Source organism: Nomascus leucogenys, chromosome 8 (assembly GCF_006542625.1).
Source record: "Nomascus leucogenys isolate Asia chromosome 8, Asia_NLE_v1, whole genome shotgun sequence".
NCBI lineage: Eukaryota > Metazoa > Chordata > Mammalia > Primates > Hylobatidae > Nomascus > Nomascus leucogenys.
The window spans coordinates 9,214,097-9,234,137 of NC_044388.1; the positions used below are offsets into that span (position 1 = coordinate 9,214,097).

Below are 20,041 nucleotides of genomic sequence, written 5' to 3' on the forward strand. Positions count from 1 at the left end.
CTGATGCGATTCTGAAGTGTCTGTCTAGGGGTCATTTACCTCATTGTGCACCGGGAACCATTAAAATAATGGTTGCTCCTTTAACTCTGCAGGCAGTGTGGTCTTCTTGGTTCTGGATGGAGTTGAGAAAAATGTTAAGTTTGGAAACCAATGTTATCTGCTCTAGACAACAGAATTCTTTCTTGATGAGTAAAATTTATGTATCTAAGACTGAACTCCATCTCAAAAAGCAGATCAATAAAAAGCACAAAGGCTTTGACTAATAGTACAAAACAAAAAGGGTTTGAAATATAAGGCAGAAAAGTGATGAAATCTTAATAGTACTTTAATTAAACAAGTCACACCTCTGCTGTCAATATAAAAAATAGGCATAAGCTCAAAATATGATGGCAAATGGTGTCCCCAAACTATGAAGTCAAATGGCAAAGAATGAACTTTTTGGCCACAAAAGAGCAAACCTCAGGTGAAGGTATGTATGAAGAATTAAGACCAAAGATCTCTGAATATGGTCAGTACCCAAGACAGGTTATTCTCTGAAATGTTTCCAGAGGAGTTCAGTACTTGCCACTGGAGTAGAAAAACGTATACCAGCAGTGCCAAAGTATGTCTTGTTTCTTATTCTTGTGTAATAAAGGGACTCTGGCCCTAGGTGTCTCTCATTTTGGAATCATACAATTTGAAATAGGAGTATGGTCCCCTCTCCCTTAAATGCCTAGTTTACTTCTATCGTAGACTAGAACCCTAAATCTGATGCTTTTCACAAGTTCTATTCTATACATGGGCTAGTATGAGAGGAATTCTAATGTTTCAATAAATATAGAGATTCAGAACCCTATCCTTTCTACTTTGTTAACCTTAAATTCCTCTGGAGCCCAGGGGCTTTGTTTTATAGAAGGGTTTTTTAGGGATGCTATTATAAAAGGGTTCAGGCACGAATCGGGGAGGATCCTGGCTTCTCTTGTTGAGGGCACAAGTTATACCCACTAACCTGCTCTCTGGTGCTGTCACTTTATATTCTCCAGGCATCTCACCAAAATGGCAGAACACGGGCAAATTCTAACATCCTGAAGGATGACGCACTGAAGGTCAAGCTATGGGGTAGGTTAATCTGCAGGGGTCAGTGCAGGGCCTGAATAAGCAGAGGCTCTGAAAGAATTCTTCTTTCTACTCTTCTTTAAAAAGTCAAACATAGTCTGGAAAACTCAGCTTTAAACTTTATCTAGACACAAGTGAATTATATTCCTCCATGACAGTTGTACATGGCTCTAGGGAATGACAGGAGCCTGCAAGGTGTTTTGAACACCATGGGTCCTCAAAACAAGTCTGTTGAATGAATGAACATATAAGAACACAGCCCATTAGAGGCCGGGCGCGGTGGCTCACGCCTGTAATCCCAGCACTTTGGGAGGCCGAAGCAGGCAGATCACGAGGTCAAGAGATAGAGACCATCCTGGCCAATATGGTGAAACCCCGTCTCTACTAAAAATACAAAAACTAGCTGGGCATGGTGGTGTGCACCTGAAGTTCCAGCTATTCGGGAGGCTAAGGCAGGAGAATTGCTTGAACCTGGGAGGCAGAGGTTGCAGTTAGCCGAGATCGTGCCACTGCACTCCAGCCTGGGGAGAGCGAGACTTTGTTTCAAAAAAAAAAAAAAAAAAAAAGAACACACCCATCAAAAATCAGCCTAGTTAAGTGCAAGAAAACAAGAAAACTGAACACTTTTCAGATTCCATCTTTCTTACTGGAGACTTCTCACTTCCACAGTTCCCTTACTAATAGGAAAGGTATAATAATTTTAAGAAGAAATTACTAAGTCAGTAAGAAAATACAGTCTCACAAAGAACAGACAGGCTTCTTGTAATTTATTTGAGTTATTTCCAAGCGACAGTTACAAAAGTTAATTTTTATAATACTCTTGATAAGAAAATAAAATTTAAATAAAAATACATTCTCAACAATACAACATGGTTACACAAATTCACTACATTAAGTTTTGATAACTTACATTTTCAAACTGGGTACTGTAAAAACCGATATTTACTAGCAACATATTAATTTCCAAATTAATAAAAATGGAAGCAGATAATGTCAACCAACATTGGTAATTTAACTCTAGAATGAGTCTTGTATTTTTCACATACTGTAAAAACACCTAAAAGGCTATGCAGAATTCTGTCTTTACAGGATGTACCGTTAGAGCAAATTAAAGGTGCTTTCACTTAATAAAAAGATCTGTTTTTCAAAACCTGGCATAAATGAAATCAGGCTTCAGAAACAGAAACAAAAGCCATATTATTCATCACCTTTTTTTGTTTAATTAAAAAAAAGCCTAGTTTTCACACTTACCCATTACCCGTGATATTAAAAACAAGTTTCTTTGGCAAATAAAATAGTTCAATTTGATAAATTATATTCCTGGGAGTAAAAATCTTTGCTATTGCCCATCATCTTATTAAATGAATATTAAAAAACAAAGCTAAACAAAAACAAAACAACAACAAAACAAGCAACAGATCACACCACAATTTCAACTGACGGAAATGGCTAAACTAAGAACCAGAACCAGCATTTATGGCAAATTTCCCCATATCATCCTTTTCTTTCCTTCCTGGAGTTTTTAGGTTTTTAGGATGAAGTGAGCTGCCTTGTATGTTTTCAAATGTGGAAAAGGTAGAGAAAGAATATCAGGTAGTAAAAATTAAAACATTTGTAAGTAACGGCGGAGGAATGAGGGCCCTGGAAGCAAATTCCTTGGTTGTCTTAGGGTCCTACTTACATGGTCTCTTATTTCAAAAGACTTTCAAAGAAAAATAATTTAATTTCACATTACTTCTTTTTTAGGCTGTGTCAAGTTGGTTAATTCCAGTCAAACTGGCTGTTTAAAAGTGTCATGCGAAGAAAAGAACTAGATGGCTGAACTCTCCTTCTTTCAAATCCAGAGTTATATATGCACACAGCCTTGGTCCCTGTGATCACGCCATGATCTTTAAAACAATCACAATTGGGGATTTGATATTAGAAATGCTAGATGCATATTTCTTTTGCCTTAAAAAAATAGCAGAGGACTAAAAAGCCACTAAAGAATAATGACTGGTACCTGGCAATGTTTACATGTTCTTCGCAGGTAGACATTTCAGAGACTCTTAAAAGGAATTTTAATCTAAATGCAATTTGAGAATAAGAAATTTATTAAATGGCTAAATTCTTTCAAATGTACAAATCAGCGTAGTTTATGGAATCTACAAGCTTATAAAATTTAAAGGACTCTTTCAAACTTGTCTTTAAAATGAGCTGGGAGTAATAATCTACCATAATGCAGACTTAAACGTAACTCATTGATTTTTACAAGTCATTTAGAGAAATACATTGCTCAGTTATATTCTTTTATGGAAGAACTTTGATTGTATGCCAGTAGTCTTTAAAAATAATTACCTAATAACAATATAATTTAAAAACGATTACTCACCAATAACAAAATTGGCAAAGTATATCTTGAAATATAGCTTATGCTCAAGGAAACAAAAAAAGTACTACTAGCAGACTTACATTAATAAGTCACAGTTTTGAAGAGAAACATGTAAATATTCCAAGGTTCAAAGTACCACATTTAGAAAATGTTTTGAATTAAAAAAGACAGAATAAGAGTACCATGGTTTTTAATACTGATGAAGCAAAGTGTATCCCTCAACTTCAAGGTGGCAACTTGCTTCGACTGCTTATTTACAGTTAGGGTTTTTAGGACAAAAGTAAATTTCTAGGGTAAAAAAGTCTTCAGAGTTGCTTGCCCAAATTCCATTTGGCTAGCAGGCAATAAGGAAACAGCAATGAAATATAAACATTTTCAGGAAAGCATTATTTTTAGACTTAAACACTGATCATTCAACTGATCATAAAGATTAGATACCAAGGAGTATCTAAAGTATAATCTGGAGCAGTCCAGATTATTAAAGTGCGCCGAGTGACTGTTCTCGAGTAAGATCAGAACCGAACACTATGAGGAGGGCATCCTTATGGTGGCCCTTATTACAACAGGAAATAGCAGGTGAAGTGAAGTGATTTTCCCACCACCTTCATTCCCTGTTTACTTTCTTTTTCAGAAGAGATGTCCTTAAAAGTCATGTTAAACTTTCAAATCAAGAAAATGAGTACCTGGTATTTAAAACAATGAAAACAATTTCAGTGGTCTCATTACTTCTTTTGCCATCACTGATTCCAAATGTAAACAGATGCACACAATAGCACATATTCCCTGATTCCTTCTGTCTTGAGTTTTGTTTACATCTTTAGGCAAAAGGATCTACCAACTTTCAAGGATGCTCTGGCAGTTTTCTAAAGTTTCTATCACTGTCTTGAATGGAACCTGTAATGACTGATGGACCAAAGGAAAAACATTTCTTATTATTTTTTCTTTTTTAAAGCGGGAGGGTCTACATGAACTAAATGAAAAGCTCTGAACTGTCATGAATTGGAATTTTCTAGTAAAACACAATGTTGGCAGTATAGAGCAGGCACCGATGGTAGTGAAAACAAGTCCACAGAACAGAGTGTTACAAGCAGAGATGGTTTCTTGCTATGGAGGAGTTCTCCCTTTGTTACAAAGCTTTTCTAGGAAGATTTTTACGATTAAAAAGAAGTTGCAGAAACATGGATTTGGTCACACAGGTATGAAGGGAATCCTGGGCTTTAAATTCTCTAGTAATACATCAATATCAGGATTCCCAAACAATTAATTTCAATTATTAAATATTAAATACAATGTGGAGGCAAATGACATTGAAGCAGATGCTCATTCTTAAATACTATGAACAAAATATAGATGAATTGAAAAGCTCCAAGAAAAATAATATTTTCCAGTTCTTCTCAACCAATCTGTTAAACTCTAAGATGCTTTCCCAACAATTGGATTTTCCCTAGAAAAGAAACAGTCATTCTTCAAAATTTAAGAAATACAAAAATTTAAAGGGTGACAAATATATAATCCATTAAGTATTTAGAATTTTCCCTGGATAATCTCTCATGCCAAATCTTGTTTCATTAATTCAACGAGTACTTACTGACCACCTATTCAATCTTAGACCCTAGTGCAGAACTTAAAGATAAGGTAGTAAACCAAACAGACCAAGAAAACCCTTGCCATCATGGAACTTACACTCTGGTATAGGGTAAATAAAATTAATAAGATATTTAGTACAGTAGAGGTTGATATTTTTTAATAGAGAAAAATAAAGCTGGGAAGTGATATGGTGTGTATGGGTATGAGTAGAGAGGTACTATTTAAGAAAAAATGTCTGGGATCTCATATGGAAACTTCCCAGGGCTCCAAGGAAACTGGATTACTATTGTTGGAAGAGAACCAATTACATTAACACAGAAAAGACAGGATTAGGATGCTTATAATAACCTTTCTAATTGAGGCATCTATCTAGGAAGAACATATATTTATACCTGTCAAATTGATTTTTTTTTTTTTTTTTTTTTTTTTTTGAGACAGAGTCTTGCTCTGTCGCCCAGGCTGGAGTCCAGTGGCGCAATCTCGGCTGACTGCAAGCTCCGCCTCCCGGGTTCATGCCATTCTCCTGCTTCAGCCTCTCCGAGTAGCTGGGACTACAGGCGCCCGCCACCACGCCCGACTAATTTTTTGTATTTTTAGTAGAGACGGGGTTTCACCGTGGTCTCGATCTCCTGACCTCGTGATCCGCCCGCCTCGGCCTCCCAAAGTGCTGGGATTACAAGCGTGAGCCACCGCGCCCAGCCCCCTGTCAAATTGATTTTTATTGTACATGAATAAAAAATATAATTATTAATACACATACTTTTCAAAGAACATTTAAAGTGGTAGGGCCAGGATTCAGAGCCCTAGTCAGCTGTGTGACCTTGGGCAAGGCATTTAGCTTCCCTAAGCCTCCATTTCTCTAGCTGTAAAATGAGGATAAAACCAAGTTGGACTGATTTGAGGACCAATGAGTGTTCACTGTGGCAAACACTGTTACTTGCTGGCCCAAGATCCATCCCCTCCCTATTCACTTCTTTGTAAACAGACCCTGATTCTGCTCTAACACTGGGCAGCCATGTGTTTCAGGGAAAGCTGAGGGTAACTCTAGAGAAGGTTCCCTTCTACTAGTATGGAGAAAACAGCCTTTTCTGCCTCTGGATGCCATCATATAAAAATGTGGGGCTCTGAATTATTGCAGCTCATCTGTGACCATGAGGGAACAAGCCTGAGGAAGAGAGAAATCACCTTGTTGAGGTTGGCTGAGTGGCAGGTGTTCCTTGATAACAGCGCTGAGCTGCTGAATTAATCAACTGTAGAAGTTAACTACTTAATTTGCAAGAGTAAAGAGTTTTATTGTTTAAGCCACCTCAATTGGGACTTCATTAACTTGCTTCTAAAAGCAATCTAAATAAGCTGTAAAGTACTAAGCACAGTGCCCCTTCATAGAGTAAGTTCCCAGTAAATGCGAGTCGTTGCTGTTGTTATCCATTGTAGTATCCATCTACACCTGAAGTGGTCCAAAAAATCAACTATAAAATACTTCTAGCACTTTTACAGTTTATTTTTTTGGGGGGTGAGTTTTGTGAATTCTTATTATGTACTGTAGAAGGAGGATCAGTAAAAACAAAAACAAAACAAAGAGCTACTAAGTATTCAAGAAATGAATTACAATTGAATGTAACATTAAAACTGGTGATAGGCTGGTAGTGTTGCCTCATGTCTGTAACCTCAGCACTTTGAGAGGCCGAGGCAGGAGGATCGCTGGAGGTCAGGAATTCAAAACCAGCCTGGGCAACATAGCGAGACCCTGTCTTTACAAAAAATAAAACAAATAGCTGGGCACAGTGGTGCACACCTGTAGTCCTAGCTACTCAAGATGCTGAGATGGGAGGATCGCTTGAGCCCAGGAGTTGGAGGTTACAGTGAGTTATGATCACACCACTGCACTCCAGCCTGTGTGACAGGGCAAGAACCTGTCTCTACAAAAACGAAATATCTATATCTATATATGTATAATATATAAACATAAATATATAAAAAATATATATTTATATACTATATATCATATATAATTTCATATACATATATGAAATTAAAAAGTCGATAAAGGATAGCACCAACACAGTGAAATGATGGCTAAACTGAACAACACAAAGAGCACTTTGAGTCTGAGTGGCCAGGGAAACTTGCACCAGAGAATGGCCCTGAGCTGGATCTTGACAGATGTGGGTGAGCAGGAGGTGTGAGGATGGGGCAGGAGAGGCAATCTCAAACTCTTGTTTAAAAATATGTTTACAATAGCTTAAAAATTACTCACTTGCTCCCATATTTTGCACTACTGGATCTTTTCTTCCTATATTTTTCATGAGGTTCATCCAGCTTCTCAATTATGCTTTTTATTTGCTGAATTGTCTTAAAGGTTGTTACAGAATCCTCGATTACAAAGTTAGAATAATCATCAGGCTCTTTCTGTGGTCCTTGATAGACTGCAATAGTTCCACAAGCCTCTACAAGGAGCAGGAAAATAAATCTCTGATCAGACAATAAATTATATAAATGCAATATGTAGTACAAATAAGAATTTTTCAAGTGTCTTATGCTGAGGGGATTTCCCTTGGCAGAGCCCAGATAACTAAAATATATACATTTTATTTATTAGGATCATCACATTCATGCAAAAACAGTATTTTTACTTCATGAATGTCAATGAAAAATGCCTCTCTGTGGGTTTGTCAACTTTCAATAAATAACATTTTGGTAAATCTATGAGTGTTTTCAACTTTTCTATAATGCTAAAGCAATACTTTAGGAATTGGTAATGAAAGATTATGGTTATATAAAAACAGATTGTGTATTTACCTTCCATCTTCTGCAGCTTAAGTAAACTGAGGGTAAAAAGGGAATAAATTCTTTCTGTTTCTCTGTCTTCATCAATATCTATTTGGATGTCTGCAGGGACACCTCTATGATAAAAATAAAAAATAAAGATATTGTAAAATTTTATTTTGTTAACATGCCAAGGACTTCTGATGGTTTGAGACTAAAAACAGAACCACAGACTTTTGCAGAAGGAAGTCTGGAAATTTAGTTTCCTTTGACAGTTAAAATAAAGTGGGGCCAAGGAGAGGTTTGGTTGTTATGTGACTCTAATCAGAAGGAGGGAAATTTTAAAGTAAAATCATTTCCACAACCTATGCTTCATCACAAAACAATACATTATTACTTAAGTCTATAGAAATACAATGGTTGTTCCATACAATTAGAAAGAGAATGCTAAGGACCCTTCTTTCTTGATATCTTGGTTCAAGCTCATGCTTCTATTTAAACATTGCCTTAAAATTTTTTAACTTGTGCAACCACTATTAATTTTAGAACATTTTCTTCACTCCTAAAAGAATCTCTGCATCCAATAGCACTCCCCATTCCTCCCTTCCTATCCCTTGTAACCACTAATCTACTTTGTGTCTCTACGAATTTACCTATTCTAGACACTTTATATCAATGTTATCAGATAATACGTGGCCTTTATGATTGACTTCTTTCACTTAGCATAATTTTTCAAGGTCCCATCCTTGTTGTAGCATGGATCAATATGTCATTCCTTTTCATGGACAAATAATATTAACATTGCATGGATATATCAAATTTTGACACATTGCTTTTATAATCAGAAAGAAACTTACGCAGTACATGGCTTGCAGCCGAGAGTGTTTTCACCCGTCTCCTGACAGCAGAGCCAATTTCCGTTTAGATACACAGAGGGATGATAAAAACTTAGCCTGTTTTGATTGCATCGGCTCACCCTGCAGAGTATGTCTATCCATTCATTAGCTTCTACACAGTTATTTGCCTGGACATAGAGTGGTTTCTCCGTATGTATTACTTGGAACATCTTCACAGGCAATTAAGATAAAAAGTTAGTGACAAGAGTCCAAAAACCAACACACAGTACAAAACAGAAGAAAAGTACCTAAAGGAATCTAGTTTGCTTGGCTAGATAACTGGTGCTAAGATGTCTTAGAAATTATTATGTTTCAAGCAAGTTAGTCCCAAGGATAATCTGAGTCACATGGTACTAAGCAGTACAAAAGAATGTAAGTTTTAGAAGCCACACATATCCAAAGGAATGGACTGTCATATAGATAAGAATAAAGGGAAGGAATTGTTAATGGAAGAAAAAGTATAAAGGAAAAGCAGTAGAAAAATATTTAGGAACAAGGAAATCATCCTGGTTGGCTTGAGTGTATGGTATGCACTGAATGGGAGCAGAAGACAAAGCTGGACAGATAGCTTGGGACTGTATTACTTAGAGACTTGAGTATCACGTACAGCGGTATAACAGGGAAATCTTGAGAAAAGTATCTTTAACTTAACAAATTAGGCAAGCTATATGAGGCATCAACAATAAAGGACAATTTTAAGACAGAGTTTGAGCTAGCTATTTATGAACTATTAATGATTAATGGTAAACAATCCAATAAACAACCTCTTGAAAATTTGAATACCAATATCTAAGTAATAGGTGATACAAATACAAGGTATTATCAAATACTTTGAAATACAAATAAGTAATATATGCAGTTCAGAAAGCTTTAAATATTTATTTACATAACTTACATTTTTCTTGTTGAAAGAGCTCTCTTCCAGTTTTTCCACAGCAAGAATGTTTTTTACTGGAATTGTGTAGATTGCATCTTTGCCTAAATAATAAAAAAAGTAAAACAAAATTAAAGTAATTTCCATCCGAATTATAAAGATGAGAGGTTAATTCTGTAGGGTTTAAGCTCATCCTCTTGATGGTAGGAGTATAAATAACCTACAGAAGACTTACAAATGGCATATATAAAAATATTTGTTTCATGGAACAGATGAATTTTGATTGTCTTCTAAAGTGACTACTGCTTTTCTTTGCCATATAATATTAAAACATTTTCAAGGAAAAATCTGGGACTAAATTTGATCGCTGTGTAGAAAGTAAGAACATTACAAAATTTTATATATGGGGACTGAAAAAAATAACAGACTCAGCAAAAGAGGCCAACTCAAAACTTGCCAAGACAAGGGCTTTTCTTTCATGGAGGAGTTACTATGTAAGCAGTGACTATGACTACCTATGTGCATTTTTATATTTTTCTAACCTAAATTTAATTAAGGGATTAACCCTCAAAACAGTATTTCTAAACTGAAAAACTGTTCATTATTATCCCACATGGGTTGATCAGCCACCTGATCAAAAGCTACAAAATTTAAGAGATGTAGGGAAAAAAAGTAAAAATCTTATCTGGTAGAGTGAATCCTTAACCTAAGACTTTGGAAATTCCATTAAGGAAATTTGAGTTTGCTAAAGGAGCTCCATAATAATATGGCATAAGAACATGATGCATTTCAACTTAACGATTTACCTGAGAATAAATTATATCTCACATAGTCATAGAAACTATAAGCAAACATAATTCTAACTTCTGGTCATTTTGTAATATTGTTCTTAGAAAAATCAAAGCTTTGCTTTTATTTCACCCCCAAGCTTTGCCTGAATGACATATAGATTGAAGTGCTGGAGGTTAAGAAACTTTGCATTTTATATTATTTAACCAATTAATTGCATAGTTTTGGGCAATTTGGTTAATAAACATATGTTTCTTTTTTTTTGTCTTGACAAAGATGTTAAGATAGAATATTTGATAAGCCTGGTTTCTGGTATAAAATCTAAAATTTATGTAATTCAAGCAAATGTGACATATAATGTCAAAGTCACTTAATTCAACTATCATATATTGAATGTCTACTCTATATCAGGCACTGTTCTAACCACTTAGGATATAGCTGTAAACAGATCATATAAGGCTCCTAAAGGAGTATGCATTTAGGTCTGGAAAGACAAAAGACCATAAATATTAAATAGAGATGAATGCTACAATGAAAATAAACTGAGGTGATGTGATAGAAAGTCAGAAGTTACTTTAAATTGAGTGGTTAGGAAAAAACTTTCTGAGGAAATGACATTTACAGTTAACAAATATAAATCATAAATGCATGAGATAATAAGGAAAGACTATCAGCAATCTCCTAGAATCAGATGAGATTATATTTATGGGGGTGGGGAGTTGAATGGCGGGGCAGGGAGGCAGTAACTGAAGGAAGCCATAGTCTAAGCCAGATGTACGATAAGACATCTGCAAAAGTAGGAGTGGTTAAGGAAGAGTTTCAAGCCAGAGCCAGTGGACACAGACAGCTGAAGGTTGGGGCACTCAAACATACATCAGGATGATTAATCGGTGAGTTGCATGTGGAACAGCTGGGTCAATCAGGCCCTCCCCATTCCCAGGTTTGTGCTAAGCAGCAGTCAACAGAGGCATATATTCACAGGCTAAAGCAGCAAGGATGCATACTGGGCTGCCGAGCAGTGCAATGTCACAGGTAGCTGCTAACTCTCAGAAGGGAAGGAGAGAATACCCACACCAGAAGACAAGCAACAGCACTCCTGCCCCTCAGCAGCTTGTCCTGTCCCTCCCTCAAAATCATTGGCAGTAAGCTACTCAACACTCAAGTAGGTAAATGGATTGCAAAACACAAAGATGAGTAAAACACCAAAAAAAAAAAAAAAAAAATCACCAGTTAAGGAAACTCATCACTCTGAAGAAGAGACATACATGCAACAAAGGAGGATAACATCTGAGGAAATCAGGAGTTTAAGAAACTGGGGGGAAGAGACCTATGTCTTTGGGTACTAATTTACAGGGGGCATTATAATCAGAGAATTTTAAAATTTTGCAAGGAGTTTCTATTTTTAGATTTGTTGAATACACAAAGAATGCACATACCCTGAAAAATGCTATATTTATTCATTTCTGGACAAATTATAACACAGCATATGTAGAGAAAGGGCATTGCTCCCAGGCACATATACTGTCATGATATCATTAGGGTTAATTTCATAATTAACAGTGTTAACTGGAGTGAACTGCAATGTGAGTTAGTGAAAATGAAAGATTTTACTGAGGATTTTCCAAAAATACAGTACAAGAAGAAAAAGACGCAAAAATAGAATAGTTAAGTACCATCGTGGATGGATTTAGAAGTTTTAATATCTGACAAATAAGAGTATTCAGGCGAAAATTACAGATAAAAATGTCCCCAAGATAAAGTCGGAAATCTTCAAATAGAAAGTTATCCACCAAGTACTAAGCAGGATGGAAGAAAAAAGAAAACTACCTAAATATTAGGCAGAAAAACATTAGAACTTGAAGGCTACAGATAGTCCTAAGAGTTTTTAGATAGAAGAATCAAAAGTCTGAGAATCAGAGTGACATCAAAATCCTCATCAGCAGCAATGGAAGCTAGTAAACAATGGAGTATTCTAACTATCATTCAAGAGTAAGGGTAAAAGACATTTTTTTTATTCCTGTTCAATTTATTTATTTATTTTTTAATATATATATTTTTATTACACTTTAAGTTCTAGGGTACATGTGCACAACGTGCAGGTTTGTTACATATGTATACATGTGCCATGTTGGTGTGCTGCACCCATTAACTCATCGTTTACATTAGGTATATCTCCTAACGCTATCCCTCCCCCCTCCCCCCCACCCCAGGTAAAAGACATTTTTGTATATGTAAGGACTCAGAAGACTTATCAGCCATAAAGCCTATCTGAAAGAATTCCTTAAGTACTCCCACAAATTAATAATGAATCCAGGAAAAAGATGTGTTATACAAAAAATAGTGTTGGGCCAAAGAAATCAGGAAAACTGACAGGCAAGGATGCAAAATCATTAAAACATAATGTAAAAAGGTAAAAGAAACAAGAGAAACAAGTATTAAAATTCCAGATGACTTCTTTAGGGAGATGTTAGGAAAAGAATAATTGAAAGCATGATAATGTTCTTTCCCAGCTTGAATGGAGACTTGGATCAACTTAATATAAACATTTAAGTTTAAATTTGTTAACAATTTAAAAAGTAAAAATAGGATAGTCAAGTTTCCTCAACAGATAGAGACAGAAAGATAGAGTGCAAACACCCATACATGCTCAACTATTCCAGTAAAAAGGAAGGGAAAAATAAACCCAAGAAACAGAAAAGCCTAGTAAATAGAAAACACAAAACAAAGTAGTAGTAATGATAATCACCAATAAATGTGAGTGCATTAAATTTCCTACTAAATGGCTGAAATCAGGTTTTAAAGTTGTAATTACCTCCTAATTAAACAGAAATACCCTATTAACTCATTGATTACACTCCTACGTATATACCATGAGAGCTGAAGACACATCCACACAAAAACTTGTAAATGAATGTTCACAACTGCATTGTTCATAATAGCCAAAAACCAAAAACAACCTAAATGTCCATCAACTGGTGAATGAATAAACAACATGTGGTATTATCTGTAAAACAGAATATGATTCAGTCACGAAAATAAAGTACTGATTCATGCCACAACATGAATGAACCTCCAAAACATTATGCTGAGTGAAAGATGTTAGTCACAAAAGGCTACATATGATTCCATGTATATGAAATGTCTAGAATGGGCAAACCTATAGAGACAGAAAGTATATTAGTGGTTGTCAGAGGCTGGCAGAAGGGAGGAATGGGGAATGACCGTTAATGGGTATAGGGTTTCTTTTTGGGTGGTGAAAATGCTTTGGAATTAGTGGCGATTGCACAACACTATGAATATCTTGAAAACCAATCAACTATATACCTTAAAATGGTGAATTTTACGGTATGTGAATTATATCTAAGTTTTAATTTTTTTTTTGAGACAGTTTTGCTCTTGTCACCCAGGCTGGAGTACAATGGCATATCGGCTCACTCCAATCTCCACCTCCTGGGATCAAATGATTCTCCTGCCTCAGCCTCCTGAGTAGCTGGGATTACAGGTGCCCACCACCACACTTGGCTAATTTTTGTATTTTCAGTAGAGATGGAGTTTCACCATGTTGGCCAGGCTGGTCTCGAACTCCTGACCTCAGGTGATCCACCCACCTTGGCCTCCTAAAGTACTGGGATTACGGGCTTGAACCACTGTGCCTGGCCTAAATTTAAAAAAATACCATTACCACCACAATAAAAATGAATGTCCAACTACATATTGGCCCCAAGGGACACAGCTAAAACAATGTTATAATGACTGTATTTTTGATAATAGTGTTAAGAAAGATGGGTGTACAAAACTGGGCAAATTATTAAAAACAACTTCAGGGCACGAGAAAACAACCAACAGTGATAAGTTTACTCATGAAAAACTGCATAGGGTAAGAACTGTGGATTTATGGTCTTCCTACCTGGGGGTGTTTCCATTATCCCCAAGTTAGGCAGTGAAAATACAAGAGTTTTACTGGCTGGAGGTTACAGATTCCATTTAAGGATGAAATCTAGAAGCAAGAGGGCTATGAAAGCCTGATAATAAACTTGCCAGATCCCTGCCTGACTGCTAACGTAGGCATGTATGTGGAATATCCGAGTCTGGCAAAGACTGAAAGCCTGGGGAGACGTCAATTTGCTGTGACTCTGAATGTATTCTCTAATTCACACACAGCTCAGGTGACAGAGGGTGGAAGCCTTTGAGGTATCTGAGCTGCCTGCTAAATTCATTTGTTGACCACTAAACTAATCAAGTTCAGGTGAGGCCCCCTAGAGAGCTAGCTAGGGTTAGAGGGAAACATCTGAACAGAGAGATACACTGTAAGTAAGAGAGAGACTGCAGTTTTAGTCTAGGCAAGCATTCAGAACAAACCAAATGCAGACACACTACAGTGTACTATCTACAAGAGGGGTCCCCAAAATCTGGACCACAGACTGGTGCTGGTCAGTGGCCTGTTAGGAACTGGGCCACCCAGCAGGAGGAGCAGTGGGTGGGCAAGCAAGCATTACCACCTGAGTTCTGCCTCCTGTCAGATAAGGGTGGCATGAGATCACAAGAGTGCAAACCCTATTGTGAAATATGCATGCAACGATCTAGGTTGTGCACTCCTTATGAGAATCTAATGCCTGATGATCTGAGGTAAAACAATTTCATCCCAAAACCATGACCTGCCACCAGTCCGTGGAAAAACTGTCTTCCGTGAAACTGGTCCCTGGTGACAAAAAGGTTGGGGACTGCTGATCTTAAAAATGTCTAGCTTTTAATAAGAAAGTAAGACATATAAAAAAACAGGAAAGTGTGACACATAACTTGGGAAAGAAGGCAGCCAACTAAAACTGATTCTGAATGGGTCCAGACAGTGAATTTAGCAGCCTAAGACTTCAAAGCAGTTACTCTAAATATGCTGAAATAATTCAATAAAAATATACTAATAGCAACTGAACATATATAGGCTTTCAACAGAAAAATCTAAAGTATAAAGAGAACTAAATGGAAATTCTGGAGCTGGAAAGTACAATAGATGAATGAAAAATTCACATGAGCTAAATCAGTGAACTTAAGCAAAAATGATCTAATTTGGAGACCAAAGAGAATAAAAGAAAAATGAACTGAGTCTCAGTGAGATCTATGAGACAATTTATCAGCATAAATTGGAGGATCCCTAGAAGAAAAAGGGGGGAAATTTGAAGAAATACGTCAAAAAAGTCTCAAATTTGGTGAAAAACATTATCTTATGGCTTAAAAAATTCAACAAACCCCAACAAGCTCTTGAAAAATTTCAACCACCAAGTAATACATTTTATGGTCATCATATTAAAAAAAGGAACGACAATGAATAATGGAGAAAACACACCTTTCTTTTCAATGAAGTCCAATTTGTTTAAGAAAAATGTTCAGTGCTTTTAATGTTCTCTTCAAGAAATCCTAGCATATCATGGTTTCGAAGATATTTTTCCACATTTTCATTGAAGTCTATGATTCTATCTTTTTTTTTTTTCTTTTTTTTGGAGACAGTCTCTCTCTGTTGCCCAGGCTGGAGCGCAGTGGTGCAATCTCGGCTCACAGCAACTTCTGCCTCCCGAGTTCAAGCATTCAAGTGATTCTCGGACCTCAGCTTCCTGAGTAGCTGGGATTACAGCCGTGGGCCACCACGCACAGCTAATTTTTGTATTTTTAATACAAACGGGGTTTCACCATATTGCCCAGACTGGTCTTGAATTCTTGAGCTCAGGCAATCTATCTGCCACGGTCTCTCAAAGTGCTAGGGTTACAGGCGTGAGCCACTGTGCCCGGCCCCATCATCTTGAATTAAATTTTGTGTTGTGTGAGGTGGGGTAAAGTTCATTTCCTCTCCATGTTTATCACAGTCGTTCCTGCACCATATGTTAAAAAGCCTTTTCTTTCCCTACTGAATTGCCTTGACAGCCTTGTTAAAACAGAATTGGCCATATATATATGTGTGTGTCTTTCTGCTCTGTCCATTGATCTCTTTCTCTCTTATCCTAAACCTACAATCTTGATTACTGCAGCTTTACAGTAAGTCTTTAAATTAGCTCTCAACTTTGCTTTACCTTTCAACATTGCTTTGGCTATGGTTAAGACCTTTATTTTTCCATCCATGTATATTCTAGAATCAATTTGTCCATTTTAAAAACTGGCTGGGATTTGGAATGGGATTGTGTTAAAATCGAGATGAATTCAGGGAGATGTGGCTTCTTAAAAAATATTTATCTAAAAGGCAGATCAAAGTGGTGGGACTCTAGTTGTGGCCACGGAGATGTGAAGCTCTGAAGGACTCCTCCTGCTCCAGGTTGGCGCTTGCCCTTGCTCTCCTTGCCCTCCGCCCTGCACCCGCCAAGGAGAAGACAGAGCTGATCCAGAAGGCCAAGCTGGCCAAGCAGGCAGAGTGCTACGATGACATGGCCACCTGCATGAAGGTCATGACCGAGTGGGTCGCCGAGCTGTCTAACGAGGAGCGCAACCTGCTCTCTGTGGCCTACAAGAATGTGGTCGGGGGCTGCAGGTCTGCCTGGAGGCTCATCTTGAGCATCGAGCAGAAGACTGACACCTCCGACAAGAAGCTGCAGCTGATTAAGGACTACTGGGAGAAAGTGGAGTCCGAGCTGAGATCCATCTGCACCACTGTCCTGGAATTGTTGGATAAATATTTAATAGCCAATGCAACTAATCCAGAGAGTAAGTAAGGTCTTCTATCTGAAAATGAAGGGTGATTACTTCCAGTACCTTGCTGAAGTTGTATGTGGTTGCATGTGGTGATGACTGAAAACAAATAATAGATAATTCCCAAGGAGCTTACCGAGAGGCATTTCATATAAGCAAGAAAGAGATGCAACCAACACACCCAATACGCCTGGGGCTTGCTCTTAACTTTTCTGTATTTTACTATGAGATTCTTAATAACCCAGAGCTTGCCTGCACGTTGGCTAAAATGGCTTTTAATGAGGCCATTGCTGAACTTGATACACTGAATGAAGACTCATAAAGACAGAACCCTCATCATGCAATTGCTTAGAGACAGCCTAACACTTTGGACATCAGACAGCGCAGGAGAAGAATGTGAGGCAGTAGAAGGGGCTGAAAACTAAATCCATACAGGGTGTCATCCTTCTTTCCTTCAAGAAACCTTTTTACACATCTCCATTCCTCATTCCACTTGGATTTCCTATAGCAAAGAAACCGATTCATGTGTTTGGAATCAACTGTTTATAGTCTTTTCACACTGCAGCTTTGGGAAAACTTCATTCCTTGATTTGTGTTTGTCTTGGCCTTCCTGGTGTGCAGTTACTGCTGTAGAAAAGTATTAATAGCTTCATTTCATATAAACGTAAGTAACTTCCACACACTTATGTAGAGGACTAAAAATGTATCTGGTATTCAAGTAATCTGAAACAGTTCTGCAAGTGACTGTGTTTTGTATTACTGTGAAGATATAAAAATGTAGTTAATTACAATTTAAAGAGTGTTCCACATAACTTCTTAATTTCTATATTCCCTCCCTTACTCTTCGAGGGTTTCCTTTCAATAAGCAACTTTTCCATGCTCTTAAGGTATTCCTTTTTAGTAGGAATCCAGAAGTATTAGACTGAATGAAAACGCACTTGCCATCTCTGGCTATGGTTCACAAATTGAAATGCCTCCTTTATCACATAAGGAGGTCATGTATATCTGTGGCAATGGGAGTTTCCTTATTCACTCTTTATTTGCTGCTGTTTAAGTTGACAACCTCCCTTCCCAATAAAAATTCACTTATACCTCCTGTCTTTGTAGTTCTGGTATTCACTTTACTATGTAATAGAAGTAGCATGTTGCTGCCAGAATACAACATTGCTTTTGGCAAATTAAAGTGCATGTCATTTCTTAATACACTAGAAAGGGGAAATAAAGTACACAAGTCTAAGTTTAAAACCTTTGCACTTTTCTATGCAGATTTGTGCACGTGAGAGGGTGTCCCGTTTGTCTACTGATTGTTAGAGTTGGAACACTATTGTGTGTTGCTAATCATTGACTGTAGTCCCAAAAAGCCTTGTGAAAATGTTATGCCCTATGTAACAGCAGAGTAACATAAAATAAAATTACATTTTATAAACCAAAAAAAAAAAAACCCCAAAAAACAAAGAAACTCAATCTTCAATCCACAAACACGACATGTCTCTTTTTATTTAGACCTTCTTTACCTTATCTCCAGAGTGTTTTGTAGTTTCAGTGTAGAGGTGTTGTACTTCTTTGGTTAAATTTATTTTATTTATTTATTGAGACAGAGTCTCGCTCTGTCGCCGAGGCTGGAGTGCAGTGGCACGATCTCGGCTCACTGCAACCTCCACCTCCTGGGTTCAAGTGATTCTCCTGTCTCAGCCTCCTGAGTAACTGGGATTACAGGCATGCACCACCATGCCCAGCTAATTTTTTGGTATTTTTTAGTAGAGACAAGGTTTCAGCATGTTGGCCAGGCTGGTCTTAAACTCCTGACCTCAAGTGATCTGCCCACCTTGGCCTCCCAAAGTGCTGGGATTATAGGCGTGAACCACTGCACCCAGCCTTCTTTGGTTACATTTATTCCTAAGTATTTTAGGGTTTTTTTTGGGGGTGGACTACTGTAAAGGGTATGATTTTTAAAATTTTGTTTTCTAACAGTTTGCAACTTGTAGAAATATAATTGATTTGTACATATTTATCCTTTATCCCAAGACCTTGCTAAATTAAATTATTAGTTCAAGTAGCTGTTCTGAGGATTCTTCAGGAGTTTCAATATAACACTATATGCCTTTTATTTCTTGTCTTACTGAATTAGCTAAAATCTTCAGTATTGAACAGAATTTATTAAAGGGGATAATCCTTGATTTAACTGCAGATTTCTTACATATACTTTTGATCAGATTAAGGAGATTATCTTTTAGACTTCAGAGTTTTTATTTTCTTTAATCACAAACAGGTGTTAAATTTCGTCAAATACATTTAGTCTGTTAATAAGATAAATTATGTTGATTAGTTCTCAGATATTAAACCAACTTTATATACTTGGGACAAACCCCACTTCATTATGGATTGTCCTTTTCATATACTGCTGGATTTAATTCATTATATGTATTTTTTCTTGTAAAATCTTCAGTTTTAGTACTAGAGTTATGCAGGCTTCAGCAGATGACTTGGCAAGTATTCTTTCCCTCTGCTTTCTAAAAGACTTTGTGGGTAAGGCTGACATTATTTCTTCCTTAAGTGTTTGGCTGACTTTACCAGTAAAGCTATTTAAGCCTGGCATTCTTTTTTAGGACACATTTCATCACAAGCAGAGATACAGGGTTTTTAAGATATTCTACTTTTTTCTTGCATCTGTTTTAGTAAACTGTGTGTTATTACAGACACTCTAGTTGGTGTGAAATGGTATCTCATTGTGGTTTTAATTTGCATTTCTCTAATAATGATGTTGAGCATCTTTTCATATGCTTATATCCATTTGTATAATCTCTTTGATAAAATGTTTGTTCACATCTATCATCCTCTTTTTAAATTGGGTTTTTGAAAATTCTGGATACAAGTATATAAGGGTTTTGCAAATATTTTCTTCCAGTCTGTTGCTTACCTTTTCATTTTCTTAATGATCCTCTTTTGAAATAATGTTTTTGAATTTTGATGAGATCCAATTTATCGAATATTTTC

The 20,041-nt window shown here is 36.8% G+C and overlaps 1 protein-coding gene and 1 pseudogene across 3 annotated transcripts in view; one reads left to right on the forward strand and one right to left on the reverse strand.

The window, feature by feature from the left end:
* Positions 1-1,845: 1,845 nt before the first annotated feature.
* Positions 1,846-20,041, reverse strand: part of RASA2 (RAS p21 protein activator 2) — a 128,697-nt gene continuing 110,501 nt past the window's right edge. For 2 of the 3 annotated variants that reach the window (XM_030816723.1, XM_030816722.1), the window contains exons 21-25: positions 9,611-9,693; positions 8,677-8,885; positions 7,853-7,956; positions 7,311-7,500; positions 1,846-4,910 (exon numbers count right to left, since the gene is read on the reverse strand). In XM_030816723.1, coding sequence (XP_030672583.1) covers positions 4,880-4,910; positions 7,311-7,500; positions 7,853-7,956; positions 8,677-8,885; positions 9,611-9,693 — 617 coding nt within the window. In that variant the 3' untranslated portion in view covers positions 1,846-4,879. The remainder of the gene's footprint in view (positions 4,911-7,310; positions 7,501-7,852; positions 7,957-8,676; positions 8,886-9,610; positions 9,694-20,041) is intronic. The other variant, XM_030816724.1, reaches the window with a different exon arrangement.
* LOC105740110 lies at positions 16,191-17,817 on the forward strand (annotated as a pseudogene).